Source organism: Pagrus pagrus (assembly GCF_965226575.1).
Source record: "Pagrus pagrus genome assembly, chromosome: 1".
Classification (NCBI taxonomy): Eukaryota; Metazoa; Chordata; class Actinopteri; order Spariformes; family Sparidae; genus Pagrus; species Pagrus pagrus.
The window spans coordinates 23,536,238-23,552,622 of NC_140185.1; the positions used below are offsets into that span (position 1 = coordinate 23,536,238).

At 40.7% G+C, this 16,385-nt stretch overlaps 1 protein-coding gene across 28 annotated transcripts in view; it reads right to left on the minus strand.

The window, feature by feature from the left end:
- Positions 1 to 16,385, minus strand: part of LOC311256296 (uncharacterized protein) — a 137,050-nt gene that overhangs the window by 38,119 nt on the left and 82,546 nt on the right. For 12 of the 28 annotated variants that reach the window (XM_084351202.1, XM_084351200.1, XM_084351199.1 and 9 more), the window contains exons 7-9: positions 15,623 to 15,744; positions 13,603 to 13,637; positions 10,526 to 10,587 (exon numbers count right to left, since the gene is read on the minus strand). In XM_084351202.1, coding sequence (XP_084207328.1) covers positions 10,526 to 10,587; positions 13,603 to 13,637; positions 15,623 to 15,744 — 219 coding nt within the window. Of the gene's footprint in view, positions 1 to 7,949; positions 8,140 to 8,235; positions 8,452 to 10,525; positions 10,588 to 13,602; positions 13,638 to 15,622; positions 15,745 to 16,385 lie in introns of those variants that run through there. The other 16 variants (XM_084351205.1, XM_084351216.1, XM_084351217.1 and 13 more) reach the window with 6 other exon arrangements.

A 16,385-nucleotide genomic window follows, 5' to 3' on the forward strand; every position in this document is an offset into this window, starting at 1 on the left:
AAAAGCCTCATGGACATTTTATAAAGGCTATAGACCACTTAGCAGATCTCAGCTGGTCCCGATGCCAGTGACCTTGGTAATGAGGAGCAGCTGGCACAACAGTCATTAGGCCCAGCTATCTCCACCTTCAGGAACAATCTTTTATTTCCATAAAACCTTTTATCCATTTCTCTCTGTGCCGCTACACAGCCTAACACCGGCCGAGGGCCATTAGTGACTACAGCAGTATAGCAAATGTCATTACATAGCTTGTCTTATCAATACTTCTAAAAACAGAACATCAATGGAAATAGAGGCAGAGCAGATATAATATGTTTCTGGTAGTGTCACAATCTTGTAGGTCTAATTAAGCTGAGTTCAACAGAAAGACTGCAAGAGAGGAGAGAGGGTGACCCAATTAAAACCAAATCGAAACTCAGACTCACTCTACAGTGTGGCTCATGCACACAATGAGCGGGAACCTGTGAAAACAAGGAGAACAAGCTTTATTAGTCCCTAAAAAGCCCTGTTGCTGCATTAATATTCGAGCCTAATGAAAGCCTCACCCCCCCCCACATTTCCCTACACTTGCCTGTCACTGTTCGCTTCATAAATATTGTCTTATTATGATCATCATGACGATATGCAGAAAATTTCAGAGCCAATTACTAGAATGACAGGTGAAATGGGAGCATGCTGAGAAGAAATGAAGGGTTGCCATGGTGATATAGCCAAAGAGTCAGACTGTATGTGTGTGGTCATGTGACCGATATCTGGCTGAACTGCTGCTACGCTCAGGCCCCCGTACACCAAAGGACACTTAACCTCAATCGCTGGCAGCAATCGCAGGCCCATCCAGCTGAATTTATTTGCTATTTCTGTCTGCAGGTCAGGCTGGCTGTGTGTCTGGTGCAGCTACAGCCAAAAACCCAGGACATTCTCAACCTTTCTCTTTATAACGACAGCACAGGAGAACTGAGGACAGCGCTGAGGAAAGCACATATATACTACTTAGAAAATCTGCATTAAAAGGAGGCTTCTATAAAACATCCAGGAGTAGAAAAATTACACAAGAAGATGTAGATTGAGGTCTTAGTATGTATGATATAGTATGTCCCCCTTTTGCTTTAGTGACAGCATGCTCTGGAGCTGGCATGGACTCTTATCCCTGCATGATTTTATAGTGTGCCACAAACTTCCTTGCGATGTCGCACATTGCCTGGCTTTTTCAGTCTTCAAGTGCCCCCGTAAATGTTCAATGGGGTTGAGGTCAGGTGACTGTGGAGGAAAGTCCATGACAGTCATTTCTGGTCTTCAAGTAGTTCTTGCTTTGCAGTGTGTTTGGGCTGATCACCCTGCTGCAGTATGAATCCCTCTCCACAAAGATGCAAACCAGATGGTATAGCATGTCTCTGAAGAATGGAGTGGCACATCTCCTTGGTCAGGGTTGAGTTGATTCAATATAGGTGTCCAACTCATCTAAAACTTTGATTCATTAGTAAATAGGACTTTTTTTCATCCACTGTCATATTCTGCTTAATACTTAGCCCACATCAAGTGTTTGGCCTTGTTTCCCCACCTGGGAAGACAGCCTACTGATTAGTTCAAAGGTTTATATCACAATATCAATATGGTCTCTGACTTTTGGACCCCGCTGTTAATGTAAAAAGGGTCTGGGTGATGGAAGTACAGTAGGGGGACATAAAAAAGCTTTAAGGGCAGTATTTTGTGGGACATCTCAACAAATATGTATATTTTCTGATCTGTGTGCTGTTAACAGAGCACATCTGTACCCACAAGTGCTGTGTGAACTGCGTCCCACTCTGTGATCCCCCTTATTATGAATACAATACCTTATGCACAGACAAGGATTAATATTTGAGAATGTGTAAAATGGAATTGGAAATGAAATGACTTGGATCAAAAGTTAATTAAGAAACACCTTGCACAAATACATCTTTTTAGATTGTGCCTGTTCGTGCGTCAGCATGAGGGGTTCAAACCGGTCTAACTCAGCCAGTCAACGGTAGACTGATACAAATCTACTCAGAATCTAGAGGTGAGCAAGAAAGTGTTTTTTCACTCTTTGTATGTGTCTCAATCATAAGTCTACTTGAGGATGTACTTTAACCTGCTATTTTTTCTTAGTGAATCACTTACTGCAAAGCAAAACGCTCAGTGGCATCATGGTAGGGCTATAAAAATCACTCTCAATTATCACATTTAGAACTTGTGAATATGTTCATCTTCTATTACAACTAATTAAAAGTCATTCAAAAGTAAAATGCAACGTACAGCAATGCAGATGTGTCACTGATAATGATGCTGGAGTGAAGCATGTGGACGGAAATTATACAAATAAATAAATAAGTTCTAACAAACGGGAAAAATAATCCCACCAGAGCAATTATGGATCTAATCAGAGGTTCCTGCGTGAAGGTACAGCTCTCCTATCTCGCTCCCATTTGCATCATAACACAGTGTGCAATATTAATTTCCGAGTTTACTGCTTATTGGAAGTGCAAAGTATGAAAAGCCATTAAGGCCCCAAATAGGAAAGCAATTTGCTGTCACATGGATTCGGCTCTATTAAAAAGAAAAATCTTGTTAACCATTTGGAATTAGAGCCATTTGGCAAAAGGCATTCTGCTGCACTCCAGTAAATAAGTAATTATGCTTCTCTTCCTTCTATCCCTCTCTTTCTTTCATTTGCACAAGCGAAGTGGGGAGTGGTGGATAGGGAGAGCGACTGAATGCAAAGGTAATTAAAGTTGTTGGCTATCTGTTTGGTTAATGTAGGGATCAGGCCAGCTGAGAGCCTTGGAGGCGAACGCAAGATGAGAAACACATCCATTTTTCTGTCTCTGTCTGCCAGCCCCCAGGCTAACTCTCATCTGGTCCATACATCACCTATTCCAGTCCCGCAACCCACAAACTAAACAGGGAACTATCCATATAGAAAAACTTGAGCTGACTATTCCTCTGAGCTTATCTCAGTTTCATTTAGGTTCCAACTGAGTAAAATCTCATTAGCAGCTCTCAGTTGAGAGCAGCCTACGATTTAAATTAAACCATCACTGCATGCCCTGATGTTTTAGCAGATTACACACCATGTACTTTAAATAATGTGTGTTGCATATACACTCATGACATTTGTCACTCCCATCTCTATAGCAGGATATCTGCATATGAATGCAGAATATGTGGGCTAGGGACAAGATTTTGGTAAACAGAAGCGTTTTGGTTTCTGTTTGTGGTCCGTGTGTTGACCAGTCATCTTTGAGCAGGCTTTGGTTGTATGCAGGTTAACAGTTCCTGGGAGAGCAAAAGAAACTGAATGCATCGGCTAAAATCTATTGTCTGACAACTATTTAGCTTTTAATAAACTTGTTTTCATAATCTATGTGCAATAATATGCAGATATTTGTTTATAGGGATTAGCTGAAATTTCCTCCTTCATCTATTCTTACAATTTAAGTTGCCAATTGGACAGTACACAAGGACGGGTGCGCAAAAGAGGAAACCTCGGTCTCTTTTGTTTGCATATCCCCTGGTCCCACCATTAACTTTCATGGACACACATTCCATCTTATTCTATATATATATATATATATATATATATATATATATATATATATATATAACTATTTCCCTATCTCATACCCCTTATACCAACCAGACTCATTTGGAGTGAACTTTTGCCCCAGACCTTTAGTTTAGCAGTATTTTCTGGATAATGTCATGACCTGTTAATCATCATTATCCCTGCTCAATGGGTAACCTATCCAACGTAGGCTTGGCTCCCCTCACTCCTCCATAGGAATGAAAGCCAAAAAGAAAAAAAGGCGATTTATGGGTTGGCATGTATGGCCTCTAAGGTGTTTTATGGTTGGACCTGCAGGGCCTATTTAGGAAGCGCTGCGTGCTCCGTCCTGACCACAGGTATTGATCGTCAGCAATGGCCATGGCGTGGCTGACTAGTTAAAGCCCTGCATGTGCCCTCACAGGGAGATGAAAATGAGGCCTCTGTGTGTAATGATCTGTGTATGAGCAGGGAGAGGAGGCCACAGAGACAGAGAGGAGGAGAAATTAAATCATTCCTTTGCTCTTTCAGGAGAGGCACTGCAGCCAGCCATGCTCGGCTGCTTAATGTGGGATCTGTTTTTGAGAGGAAAATTAAAAAGAGAGAGAGAAGCAAGTGAAAGCGGGGTAAAGAGAGATAAATGGCTGGATGTGGAGGCGGTAAATGAGAGCATCCTGATGCAGAGAGCTGTGTGCGGATGTCCCTAATGGGGTAGGCTGATGTGAGCTGTCTGGTAGCTGACCACCACGGTTACACAGCCTTCCTGCCTACCCCACACCAGGCCCTTCCAGCGCTGAGACAACCACGCTCCATGCTAATTGGCAGAAAACGATGGTGCATAACAAGTACAGAAGAGACATTGGTCTAATTTGAGAGAGGGTGAAACGATGGATAAAATGCTTCTAATCATATGAGGCATTTTCTTGTCTGTGAGGCAGAGACTGCGTCTTTCTCTCCCTCCTATGAGGAGCCAACACGCATAGGGACAAAGTGGATTGTGAATCCACGCCAGCTTGAAGACAAAAAGATAACACCTGACATCCACTTGCCAAGTTGGTCAGTCAGCAAAAAGCCAGACTATCAAAGCTGCACTACATTTTTACTTAACTGTGAAGTCATTAGTCACAAAAAAGAACAAAAAACATGTCTCATTCAATTCCACTGTGAATACAACTTTTATTCAAGCGCCAAATTTGCAAGTAGTCTACAAGATGTGTGAATTGGACAATCACGCAGTGTCAAAATCACTGGAAAAATGGGCGTAGTTCAAGAATGGAGTGACACTTCCTCTACAACAGCTAAATGAACCATCTTAAAAAGAAGTGATGGTGGGTGTGAGGATGCCAATCACAGAGAACAACAGACATTCAATTGTATTGTTTTCACTAGAGGAGGTCAAATGAGGCACAAAAAACCTCTGCTGCACATCATGAAACAAATAATTCCGAAACAACTAGAAAACGATTGTTTTCCTCTTAAGACCTATTTCTTTTGACACAGGTGAAACGCTCGATTTTCAGGTAGAGTGAAAACATGGCGGGGAACACACAACAGGGACCGAACCATAAGACCCTCTGCATGACCCCATCCTGAAAGTCTCTCACTTTCCTGTGCCTGTTCATTTCACCTCACCGGCCTCATTAACGCAGCCCTCTGCCATCATTAAGACGTTTGCAGTAAAATTAATTGAAAGACAGATTAAAAATAAATTAAGAAAAATGCGTTGCAGAATGCCTACGTGCACTTCATAAATCACCGGGGCAAAGCCAGGAGCTGGCTCCCCATAATTAACTGCAGACTATTTATTTTATCCTGACGGTATAAATTAGAATTCAGACGCACAGATTATATTAGGGCTGTCTGCCATGCGGAACTGCTGAGGGGTGTGCAGAATATTTTAAGGATACAAAGAGGAGAACAGAGAGAGAGGGGAGAGAGAGAGAGAGAGAGAGAGAGAGAGAGAGAGAGAATATGTAGAAAGGCAAACAATATGTAAATGCATACAAAGCAGAAAGATAACATTTGCGTCCCATGGAGAAAGTATTTACTCAGGCAGTGCATAAAGAAACAATAGACAAAGCAATTAACAGCAACAATCAAGTGCATGATTAAATGAAACAACAAATGCCTGATTAAATGAACTGTGCCAATTGTTCCATCGACTCGGTGAGAACAGGATACAAGTTTAACTGCAACTTTTACCAGCATTGCTTGTACACACTGGAGCTGTAATCAGTAATAGAGCTGGTGACATAACACTGCCCAGGAAATCTCCCCTCGTTCTTCCCTGCCGTTTTCCACTCTCCTGCTGTATCACAACCTGGCCACTTCACATGCAAATGCACACTAAACCTCTTCTGCCAGTCAGCCTCAGACACCCCCCACAGACACACTCTCTCAGCCTCTCTCTTGCTTGTCTGAGCGTCCCTCTCACTGTGCTACAGTCGGTGCTAGCCACACACTGCCTCCTCGTGGGCACAGTGCCCAGACTGGCACTGAGCCAGACCTGCTCTGCCACACTGGACTGGCAAAACGCTTGCTCTCTCTCCACACTCCAGATTCCCCACACATCCTTTCATCAGAATGCCTGTGGCCCTCTCCTCCTCCTTTCTCTGTCTTTATTCTGCACCGCAGCTGAGATCCACACTTTGAAAGTATGCCCTCCAACCAGAGAGAAAAAATAATGCTCCCACTACTACTGCCGGGGAACAAATAAAGCACTCGCACATTAGAATGCTTGGCTATTATGCAATCACACTGACGGCAAAACCAAGTTATCTATAAAAAATGTTACATCAAGGCACCAGGTATCAGGTGTGTATAGTACGGCAGAATGAACAAGCACTGTAAGCCCTGAGATGTATTCAATTTTGTACATTTTTATGAATCAACACAAAAAGATGGAATTTGAGCCTGCTTGTTGGCAGTCGTTACACTGACAGATATGACAATACACTATGGGACTGCCAGAACACTCAAAGTTGTTCTTGATAGAAGATAGGGTATTGTATGATGTGTACTGCAGCCCATAGCCAGGGGGACAATACTCTATATATAGAAGCTGCACTATACTCCTGAATACAAACGAAACCACAACAGCTAATATTATTAATTTTGAATGTTGAGACGGTCTAGGAAGAAACTAAATCTATATGGAAACTATCAACCAACTGTATGTAAATTCAAACATACAGCTATCTAAAAATCCTTATCTATAAAAAAGGGTGTCTTTCCACTTCACAAGGTACTGAACTAGTACACTCAGTCTTTCATAGCAGCTTAAATCTCAAATAATCAATTATACTTATACACACTGCATCACACTGGATAATATTTTACATAATCTCTGCAGTACACTCCCTGACTTTGTTATGGCTGTTGTAGTTTCCGATATCGCTTCCATATTACCTGTACCCTTTAAAACGTATCAACGGTGAGCCAGGAAGAAATTTTGAGATTTATGAGCGGTAGCAGTTCACAATAACAAAGTCATGTAGTGTATCTTTAAGAATTAATTTTTTTTCCTATTGTCTGTTATGCAAGTCTGCAAGTGTCCCACTGTGACAGCCTCACAGAGGGAGACTTGTGCACCGTGCTGCTCCCAGCACAGAATCCATTTAAATCCTACTGTTTCAGAGGGTTAGAGCTACTTCCCCTCTGAGTGTAATGTCAATTTCAGCCATGTGTGTGTCTGTTGTGCATTTGCATTTTGATTTTGGAAACTCCTATTGTGCCTGTGTTTTTTTGCATTACTACTGTGGGGCAGTAGAAGGTGGTGAACATCCTGTGCTTTGGACCGATGGCTGCCTGGTTTTGTTTCATGTATTACAGGGGTATTGTAAGATCAAACAATAGATCACGAGCCACCGTGTCCGTTCACCTGATCTGTTACCAACAGTGCTATCACTGCAAAAACTGCATCTAAAATTCACATTTATAATGCAGCGAATGCCACATACACAACCAGAACTTAACCCAACTGATGCTAGCAGGGCTTATACCCCAAAATAACAAGCAGGTTTTTAACAGTCATAGCACGTAAAACAACCAGTCTGCCTCAGATGTATAATTTTGTTTCCCCGGTGAGTAAAACGCCTTGGAGGCGAGTGCATACGCAGCAGTCATGTTTGTTAAGATACATGGCTAGAGCTGGCCTTTTTTCTCAAGCACCGGAAAAACCACTAAATCACCAGCAAAGAAAATAAATATATACTTATTACATTCTGCACACTGCATATATTCACCTCCTTAACATATTGCACAGGCACAGTGCAAATGTGCAGCGCTGCACACGGGCAAAAACATGCCATGAAAAATGACAGCAGGGAGGGGTAACTGCGGACCTGGAATATAATGGTGCGGTGGAGCGGAGGAGAAATAATCATACCTAGTGGTGGGGGATGAGGGGAGATGGGAGGAGCAAGAGGAAGATGAGTCTGTGCCCTGTAGCACGGAAATGGAGCTCCACTGCTCTGCTGCTGGCTGCCTGATTCCCCAATAACGCTGCACAAGAGCTCCCTTCAGCAAGCGGCAACAGCAGGCAGCATCTGCACTCTAGAAATACATTCCCCTGACACCTGAAAACCACAGGAGACACACACAGATGTTGCATTGTTGGAATATGCACTCTATAGTATAGACTGATGTGCTAGTTACAATGAAACACCAAAAAAAAATTAAAAAAATGTTTATTTAAAGAAAGCAAATTATATGGCACATTTCAGCCATGACACTGATATTCCAGCTGGCTTCCGTCCTTCACAGAATTCTAATGGAGAATTAAATCAGTCTGCAGTTCCCTCTGTGGCCGTTAGGTGTCTCTCTTTCACTTTGCATGGCTGAAGCTCTCTCTCTCACCAAGTGGAGCTCCTCTGCTCCTGAACTCCCATCTACACATAATATATACACCATCATTTGAAAATGGCAGCTTTTTGAAAATTCACCTTGATTATCAGACATTAAAAGTGACTTCTCCAGAGCTGAGTGTCTGGCTAGGGGGATGGCTGCAGACGGCAGAACAATGCAGCAGGCTTGATATTAATGCCTGGCTGGGGTGTGCAGGGAGGAGAGAGGAGCCAGCCCTTTGTTCTCTCCTACAGCCAATTATTTTTTACGTGTGCCTCTTTTCACAACAACAAGAGAGAATTTAATTTTAATGCACTCTCTGGAAAAAAGGGAAAAAAACCTCTACAGTATTCTTAAACAGAGATGGGGACTAGCATCAGCGGTTAAGTATATATGCACACGACTCTGTATGAGGCATAGACAGATGACAGGGGCAACAACAATGACATCAACCCAAACACACACAGCAGCACGAAATCCTCTCATGCAAAATGCAAAAACACATTCTGTCTCCCTCCCAAACCAAAGCACAACTCTGTGCAGCTCTACCTTTATGAAAATAAAAGCCAAAATGAGAAAAGAAACACCAAAATAAAATCACGGTTATTTCATTATACAGCATTACGGTGGGGTGCGCATTAACATGTGCATACCCAGGACAAGATGATAAGAAAGCACACTGTAAAAATAGCAAGGATTCCTGATCAAATGGCATGAAAAATAAAAACCCAGGATTGCTGTTGGTAGGTATGTGGCCAAATATTTTTCTAATTGGAAGGGCACTTTATCTTGCTGTCAGAGAAGCAGTAAAAAGCGGTGCTGTTCCCAGAAGGAGAGGAGCACAGCTTGCTGGCCTTTTATTAGTGCTAGAGCTCTGATATATGCGTCTGCACTAGGCTTTCATCAGGACCCAGCACCATAAACACACACTCACATACACACAAAAGAACTGTTACAAACTAGCCACACTGAAACCATTGTTTAACAATTCAGCTGCTTTACTTTGTAAATATGCAATCAGTGTACTCCACAGAAAATTACTGCCAGAAACTTTTCCACAACAAACTGATGATGGCAACAGTAACTAGGGGCATTTTCATTTTTTTTTTTTTTTGGGTTTACAGGTTAACACAGTGATAAAACATCAATTGCACAACTGTCAAGAAAGCATTCAAATCCAAACACAACACAGCAGTTTACAGAGTAAATTAATACCTCGATACAAGCCGACAGTGTAAAATGGTACTGTAGTAAACTGGCAGTGTAAAAACATTTAGTCACCAGAGAGTAAGCAGCATGCAAACACAAACACAATCTCTTACATATGCAGTTCATGCAAAGATAGTTTTTGCACACAGAGGCACTGCAAACTGACTCATGCAGACACAAAGACAGTCAGACTGACAGACACATGCGCATGCGCTCGCGCACACACACACACACACACAACACACAAGCTAAATTAAATTTCAGTCCTTGGGCAGACAACTAAACTGCTTGTGTGAGGGACCTACTCTGCAGCACAGCAAAACCAATTCTCTGAAAATGGTGAAATTAAAGGGCAGAATCCAGCCTGTTTATGGTTCTCACTATCTTCTCCTCTCAATCAAATGTTTTATTTGCAATCATTTGGTCCTGAAAGTCATGTTCTTGGTAGGCAGCTGGTGTAATGACAGCATCCGCTGGACGGACAACACTCACCACTCCCAATTATTTACACCTGGAGCTACCAGTCTGCAAGAAGCTCTAATTGACCACAAGATAATGGTGTTTAGAAGGGAACATGCTTACCTACACCTTGTGATTCCATCATGGCCATGCTTTCATATATACTGTATCTTGAATAATCCTCAGAATTGGTTGTATAGGGAGGAACATGATTGAGCGCTAAGTAGCGGCTGACCGCACAGAACATGTTTACCAGTTTGTAAAGAAGGCCAGCAGGCCAGAGGGTGTCTGGAACCGGCTGAGCAAAGAATAAATATATAAAACCACTGTGATCCTACAAAGGGAATAATAATGTGAACAAAATGCAATAATAACATGAGACTTTATCGATCCGCTAGCTCGTAAAAACACTGTATGCCTGTGTTGGCTGAACAGTTGGGAGCACTGTACCTACTGATTGAGGCAGCCATGTTGGACAACTCTTCATGTCGCAGCAGGATTTTCTCTTCAGTCTGGAGATAGAAATATAGATCAGAGCAATAAGTAAGATGTCCACTGTCTTGCTTTCACAATCACAATGTTACTTTTTATTTCATATTTTATCTTACACTTTTACACTGGATTTTCAGTGCACATTGGGTTGGATACTGGGATGATTGTTTAGGTGAGAAATACATTTAGAATTTTAAGTCAGTGTTCATTTCCATTTGAATAGATTGATGAAATGTGATACAAAAGAACAAAGCAATGATAGATAGCGACTGTATTTACAATGGGAAAACATCCTGATGTACATGCATATGTGTGCACGTTCACATGCATGTGCTGGCCCCCTAGATCCCTCTGTATATTGTATCATTGAGGCATCTCTTTCTACCCTCCAACCCCCACCCTGCTCTGCTCTTCTCTCCTCTGGTGTCTGGAAGCAGTAATCTGTTCCTGAGCCAGCGCTGCTGGGATTAGGCAGCGACTGGAGATAGGATATATGCGTCATTAAAGCGGAGAGCACACCGTTGCAGAAGGTGAGAGACAAAGTCAACAAAGGTGACACGGAGACAGAGGAGACAAATACCAGAAACCCACATGTGCCCACACGCACACACAGGCGTATAAGCACATGTGCATGAATAAAATAAAAACAAAACCTCTACTGTATGCCTGCAAACCTATACACATGTCTGCCTGCGCCAACACACACACACATAAAATCCTCTTTTCTCTCACATACAATTTCCCAAACCTCCAGTGTATAAGAATAATGTAGTGTTGCTGTAATGGATGTCTGAGAGAGAGGCAATGCATTAAACCGAAGGCACTAATGCAAGACATTGTATGTACATTATGTAGACAGACGGCACCAATAATAACTCTGAATACTTTGTGAAGTAAAGTTGGTGCTGGTGATTATTTATAGTGCTGCAGATACCCGTCTTTCCCTATGTAATTTATCAATGAATCCTTTGAAGTCCTCAATTAAGAACAACAACCATAGCATTACTTTAGCAGTCTATAACTTGGCTGGCAAATAGCAATTATATGCTAGCAACTGTACATTTTCAGGTATTTGTTTTTAGTTACCTACATAGAATATTTCAATCTCAGTAAATGATTCATGTCTACATACGCAACACAAGTAAATCTGAAAAATCAGTTGAGTTCTATTTCTTATTATATACTACTGAGGTGTCCATTCAGAATGTACCTGTTCAACTGCTTGACCTCTGGTATTGCTGATTGCAGCTTTCTCAAGAAGTGCTCATCCAAACTACTTCACACGCCACACTGATAGCATATGGTTATCAAAACTTTAAACTCAAATTAGCTCTCACATTGTTGGGTATAACTTGCACCGACATGGCTGTGGGAGTAAAATTGTCTTGGCTGCAATTAACTTGATGATTCTTTTCTCAATTAGTTGATTAATCTATCAACTTTTTAAGCATTTACCCCAAAAAATATAAAAATATTTTCTCATCAATATTTAATTTTTTGATTTAAATATCTAATCATTGTCATCAAATTTCCATGTCACTGCTGTGGTATGATATCAATAATAACAACAGACCCTCGGTCAGATGCCTGATCAGAATAATACTGGACCTCAAATTGAAATGGATCACTGTGACACATTCATTTAATCACTGTATATCACATAAACCCAAGTATTTTTGCTCAAGTACTTGACTTGAAACGTTATGGTTATGACATCTATTCTATCTATTTGAACACTGGAGAAACATGCATTTAAGATAATACCTGGCAGCTGTAACAACTGTCTGTAGCATTAGTTTAAGCCATTTTCTCAGTCATAAATGACCTTTAAAGTAAACAGAGAATACAAAACAGTCGAAGAACAATGTTAGATAGCACAAGGTGCAACATTACTTTACAATAAAAAATTACTTTAACATGGGGGCAGTGGCGCGGCCTTGGGTTAAACAGTGGGTGGACAAAAATGTAGATAATGTTTAATGAGGAAACAGCGTGCTCCAGCTGAGTTTGGGCTGTTTTGGGTAGTTAACATAATAATAGCATGTGGGTTCAGGGAAGGTTCCTGTGTTTCAGCTAGTTTTGCACCACAAGCAAACTAAAATCAACAAAATAAAACAAAGCATTCTGTGATCAATCACACTTGATCCACTGATTTATGTGATTGCATATGTTAACTGTAGTTGGTAGACCTCTGGTTCAACACTATTGTAATTTACTTCAGCCTGACTTGTAGCTCGTAACTCATATTCAATGTCAGCTGTTTCAGGAGTCATGTTAAGTTACTGCCATTGAAAACGTTACCTGATTTTGCTGCATCATAATAAAAGCTTTTAAACGACTACATGACGGAATAATTTTATTGTGAAGGATTAATAGGAAATGTGTTTATCACCAAATTAGCAGAAATATGTTAGTAGCAATTGTTCGACAATTGTAGCCTACATTTAAACCGATATTGATTTTTCATAGGTAGAGGCAGCTAGAATATGTATTGTTACGGCCCCTGTCCACAGCAGTGGATTCTTTGTTTAGCGCCCGCCACCGGTACTCCCTCTGCTCTCTCACCGGGGGGCATGCCTACTGTAAGCTCTGTTTTCACTGTCTACATTTCATGTTTTAAGAGGACACTGTGTGAAACCACCTCTATGTGACTCAGTTATTACTCCAACTATTGTCTGCTCCCTCTATGTGTGTATGTATCTCACTAAGAACCCTTGAACCCAAAGCCCCGCCCCTGTTGCTGCACAGTGTACCCTGTTTATTCAAAACGTATTGATATTGAATGTGTCGCATGTCAAAATTGCACAAACTTTGATACTGCACTTTCTTGGGCACTCGGCAACACACCTGCCAATTGTGAAGTAGATTGGATGAACAGCTCTCGAGATATTTGAGGAAGATACAGCGATTCTCTGACTAATAGTTAGATTGACCACCATGTGCTGCAGTCTGTTGCATGTGAGATTTGTTTTAATTGCTTAAGTCATAGATTCTTGCATTGCTTTTTAATTATTATCTTAGAAGAGAATTATTACCTTTGACCCGCTCATCATCTTTGGCCCAGGTGATTCTAGAAATCAATGGAAATAGGGTCAGTTTGCCTCTCATCATCTATCTTCATTCTTAGCACTAAGCATTCCTGTATAACCTTTCTATGTTTAATTATATATCTGTTATCAATTGTCCTAAAACTCGCAAGCTAGCAATGGCTGTTCATCCAGAACTGCCTAAAGGGAATGGAAAACTGGAAAACTCACGAGAGCACAGATACACGAATCTGGGGAATTACTGGAAATGGATAAGTTGCCATCACTGTGGTGGTGTCTCCCTACAATATCCGTGTAGTTTAATGCAAGCTGTCCTAAAAAATGAATCATTTTCTACATTTACCTTTAACCTCTATGTAATGTTACTTTTGAAAATGAGGTCTAGGACATCTGAAAGCAGCTGTGCAGTTGTCAGCTGCTCAAACAGTAATGGCAAACTTGAACTCTGGGAAAAAAAACACTGAATGTAAAATATACAAGCCTTTACTTCATGAAGAGTGCCCCTGTCTGAAACCATACACTTTACATAGGTATGCTAGGCCTACACAGGACTATGATGCTAGCCAGTAGGGACTAAAGAAATTTGTAATTATTACTCTATTTTATCATCAATAAGTTAATATTATGTAATTTTGACCCTCTATGAGTGATCTGCAGTCCGCATTTTGTTGCCAGGCAATTAATGAGATAATCTTCGATTCCACAAACATATTCATCATGTAATCATACTTTTTTAAATTGTTTTACAAATGATTCAATTCAGCTCTTAATTGATCATGCTAGCTAGCTAGTATAGTAACTTTAGTACATTACACAGGACATAACATGTGGCGGATGGTCAAGTTCTTTCTCTATTATTTATTTGTGCTATTGTCGTAGCCATGTCTAATATATAAAAACTAAACAATAATAACATTGCCATCCATGTAAGGTACTTTAATCAGTAACTGGCAGCTAACGTCTTTCATCCAACTACCCATGCTACTGTCAATGTTAACAGACAGCAGCAGACTAAGATGCAACAACAGTACTGGCAGCGACGCTAGATGATGGAACACACAGATCAATCGTCGGGTTCATCTATAGGAGCATACATGAAGTTACAAGCACACACTACAAGGCCAAAGTACAGTATGTGGCAAGAAAAAATACGCACATATGTGATTGTTAAACATCTCATTCCAAAACCAGAGGTATGAAAGTAGAGTTGCCCGTCCTTTCCTTCATAATAATGTACAATAGACTGAGTCAAATTTAGTAGGGCAGAGTCTTGACAAACAGTTATTATACAGATGGCTTATTATAAAAGTTCAAAGGTCAAAAAGAAAAGTCTTAAAGACAAAGAAAAACACTGACTGCTTATGTGAGGTCCATTTTAAAGCATTCTACTGTGTGTTAATAGATATTGCATGGTCGTATGCTTGATTTTCTACACATAAAGTATTAGCCATGGCTGAGGAAGCTGAAGCCACAAATTAGAAGTGGGTTTCCACAAAATATACATATGGTGTGTTTTGAGCATATCGGTCCACAGTTGTTCTTCTCAACATTTTCAAGTATTCAGGCACCGAGCCCACAATCTGTCCAAACTTTTTCATTAGCACACCACCTACAGAGAAAATTAAACTTTTTTTAAGTGAAGATTTGACTTTCACCATACCCCCTGAGTAGATTGCCACCTTATTTGCAGGCATCTCTACAAGGTCCCTTATGCAAAAGCTTGGCTGAGGCTATTTTCTTTGTCATTTAAATCAGTTTAAGTTTTGTGCTTCACATTCCAGTTTGTTTTTAGCCAAATTGTCCATTTAGTTTTCTACTATGCTTTTTAGATAATCATTTTCATTTGCCCCTGCTTTTTTCACTAACAATACCACTGTTCCTCAATAGTTTCACAAACCCTGCCTGTCAATTGGAAGGGCTGGCTCAGCAGAGGCACTGAAGCCAGAAACTGAACCTGTGCTTTGCTTATGTATGACCTTGCCTTAGCGTACACGATTCAAATGTTTACCTTCACATGTAAGATCTGATGCATGTGGTAATGAGTAGTTCCAGCTAGGCTGACCTGCAAGCGTACATTCCACAAGTTCTTCATTCTCTGCCTCCTCTGCACCAGATGCCCTTTGACTGCAGCTGAGGAAGACATGACAGAGAGAAAAAGATGGAGATGAAACTATACCTATGCCACATTGCAATATATATATATATATATATATATATATTCTATATATACACAGTAGTTGAGCTCAAGCCTCTGACATTTGACAAGTTTATTGTCAACTGTATGTGACTGACAGCATTCAGCATTTGTACGATTAAGTTTCAGCTGAGCTCTCTATTAAAAGTGCATTGACAGTAAACCTTACATAGTTGGGATGCTTCAGACAAATGGACAAACATTTTAGCTGCCTGAAATTTATGAACTGCTCTTATGTGTTTATTATTCAGAGAAAATGATGGGTAAGGTGGTAGACAGTATTTCCACTGTCCGGAAAATGGTTTGCACCTGTAATAGCATGGTAAACAAGCTAAAAGTACAAATGTTTTTATATGAATCAAAACTGTCTGTTGGAGGACTAAGTTTTAGAAGTTTCAGAACTTAGGTTTTTATAAGTGATTATATTCCTGCAGAAAAAAACAAAAGATTAAGTCCAGTCCTACTGTGGCCTATGTAGCTAAAGTATTGGTCTTAGCAATTCTATGTGACTGAGCATAGTCTAAAGTGCACATCATCAATGGTTGTGTGATTTACAGCACTGACTTATCAGACAAGC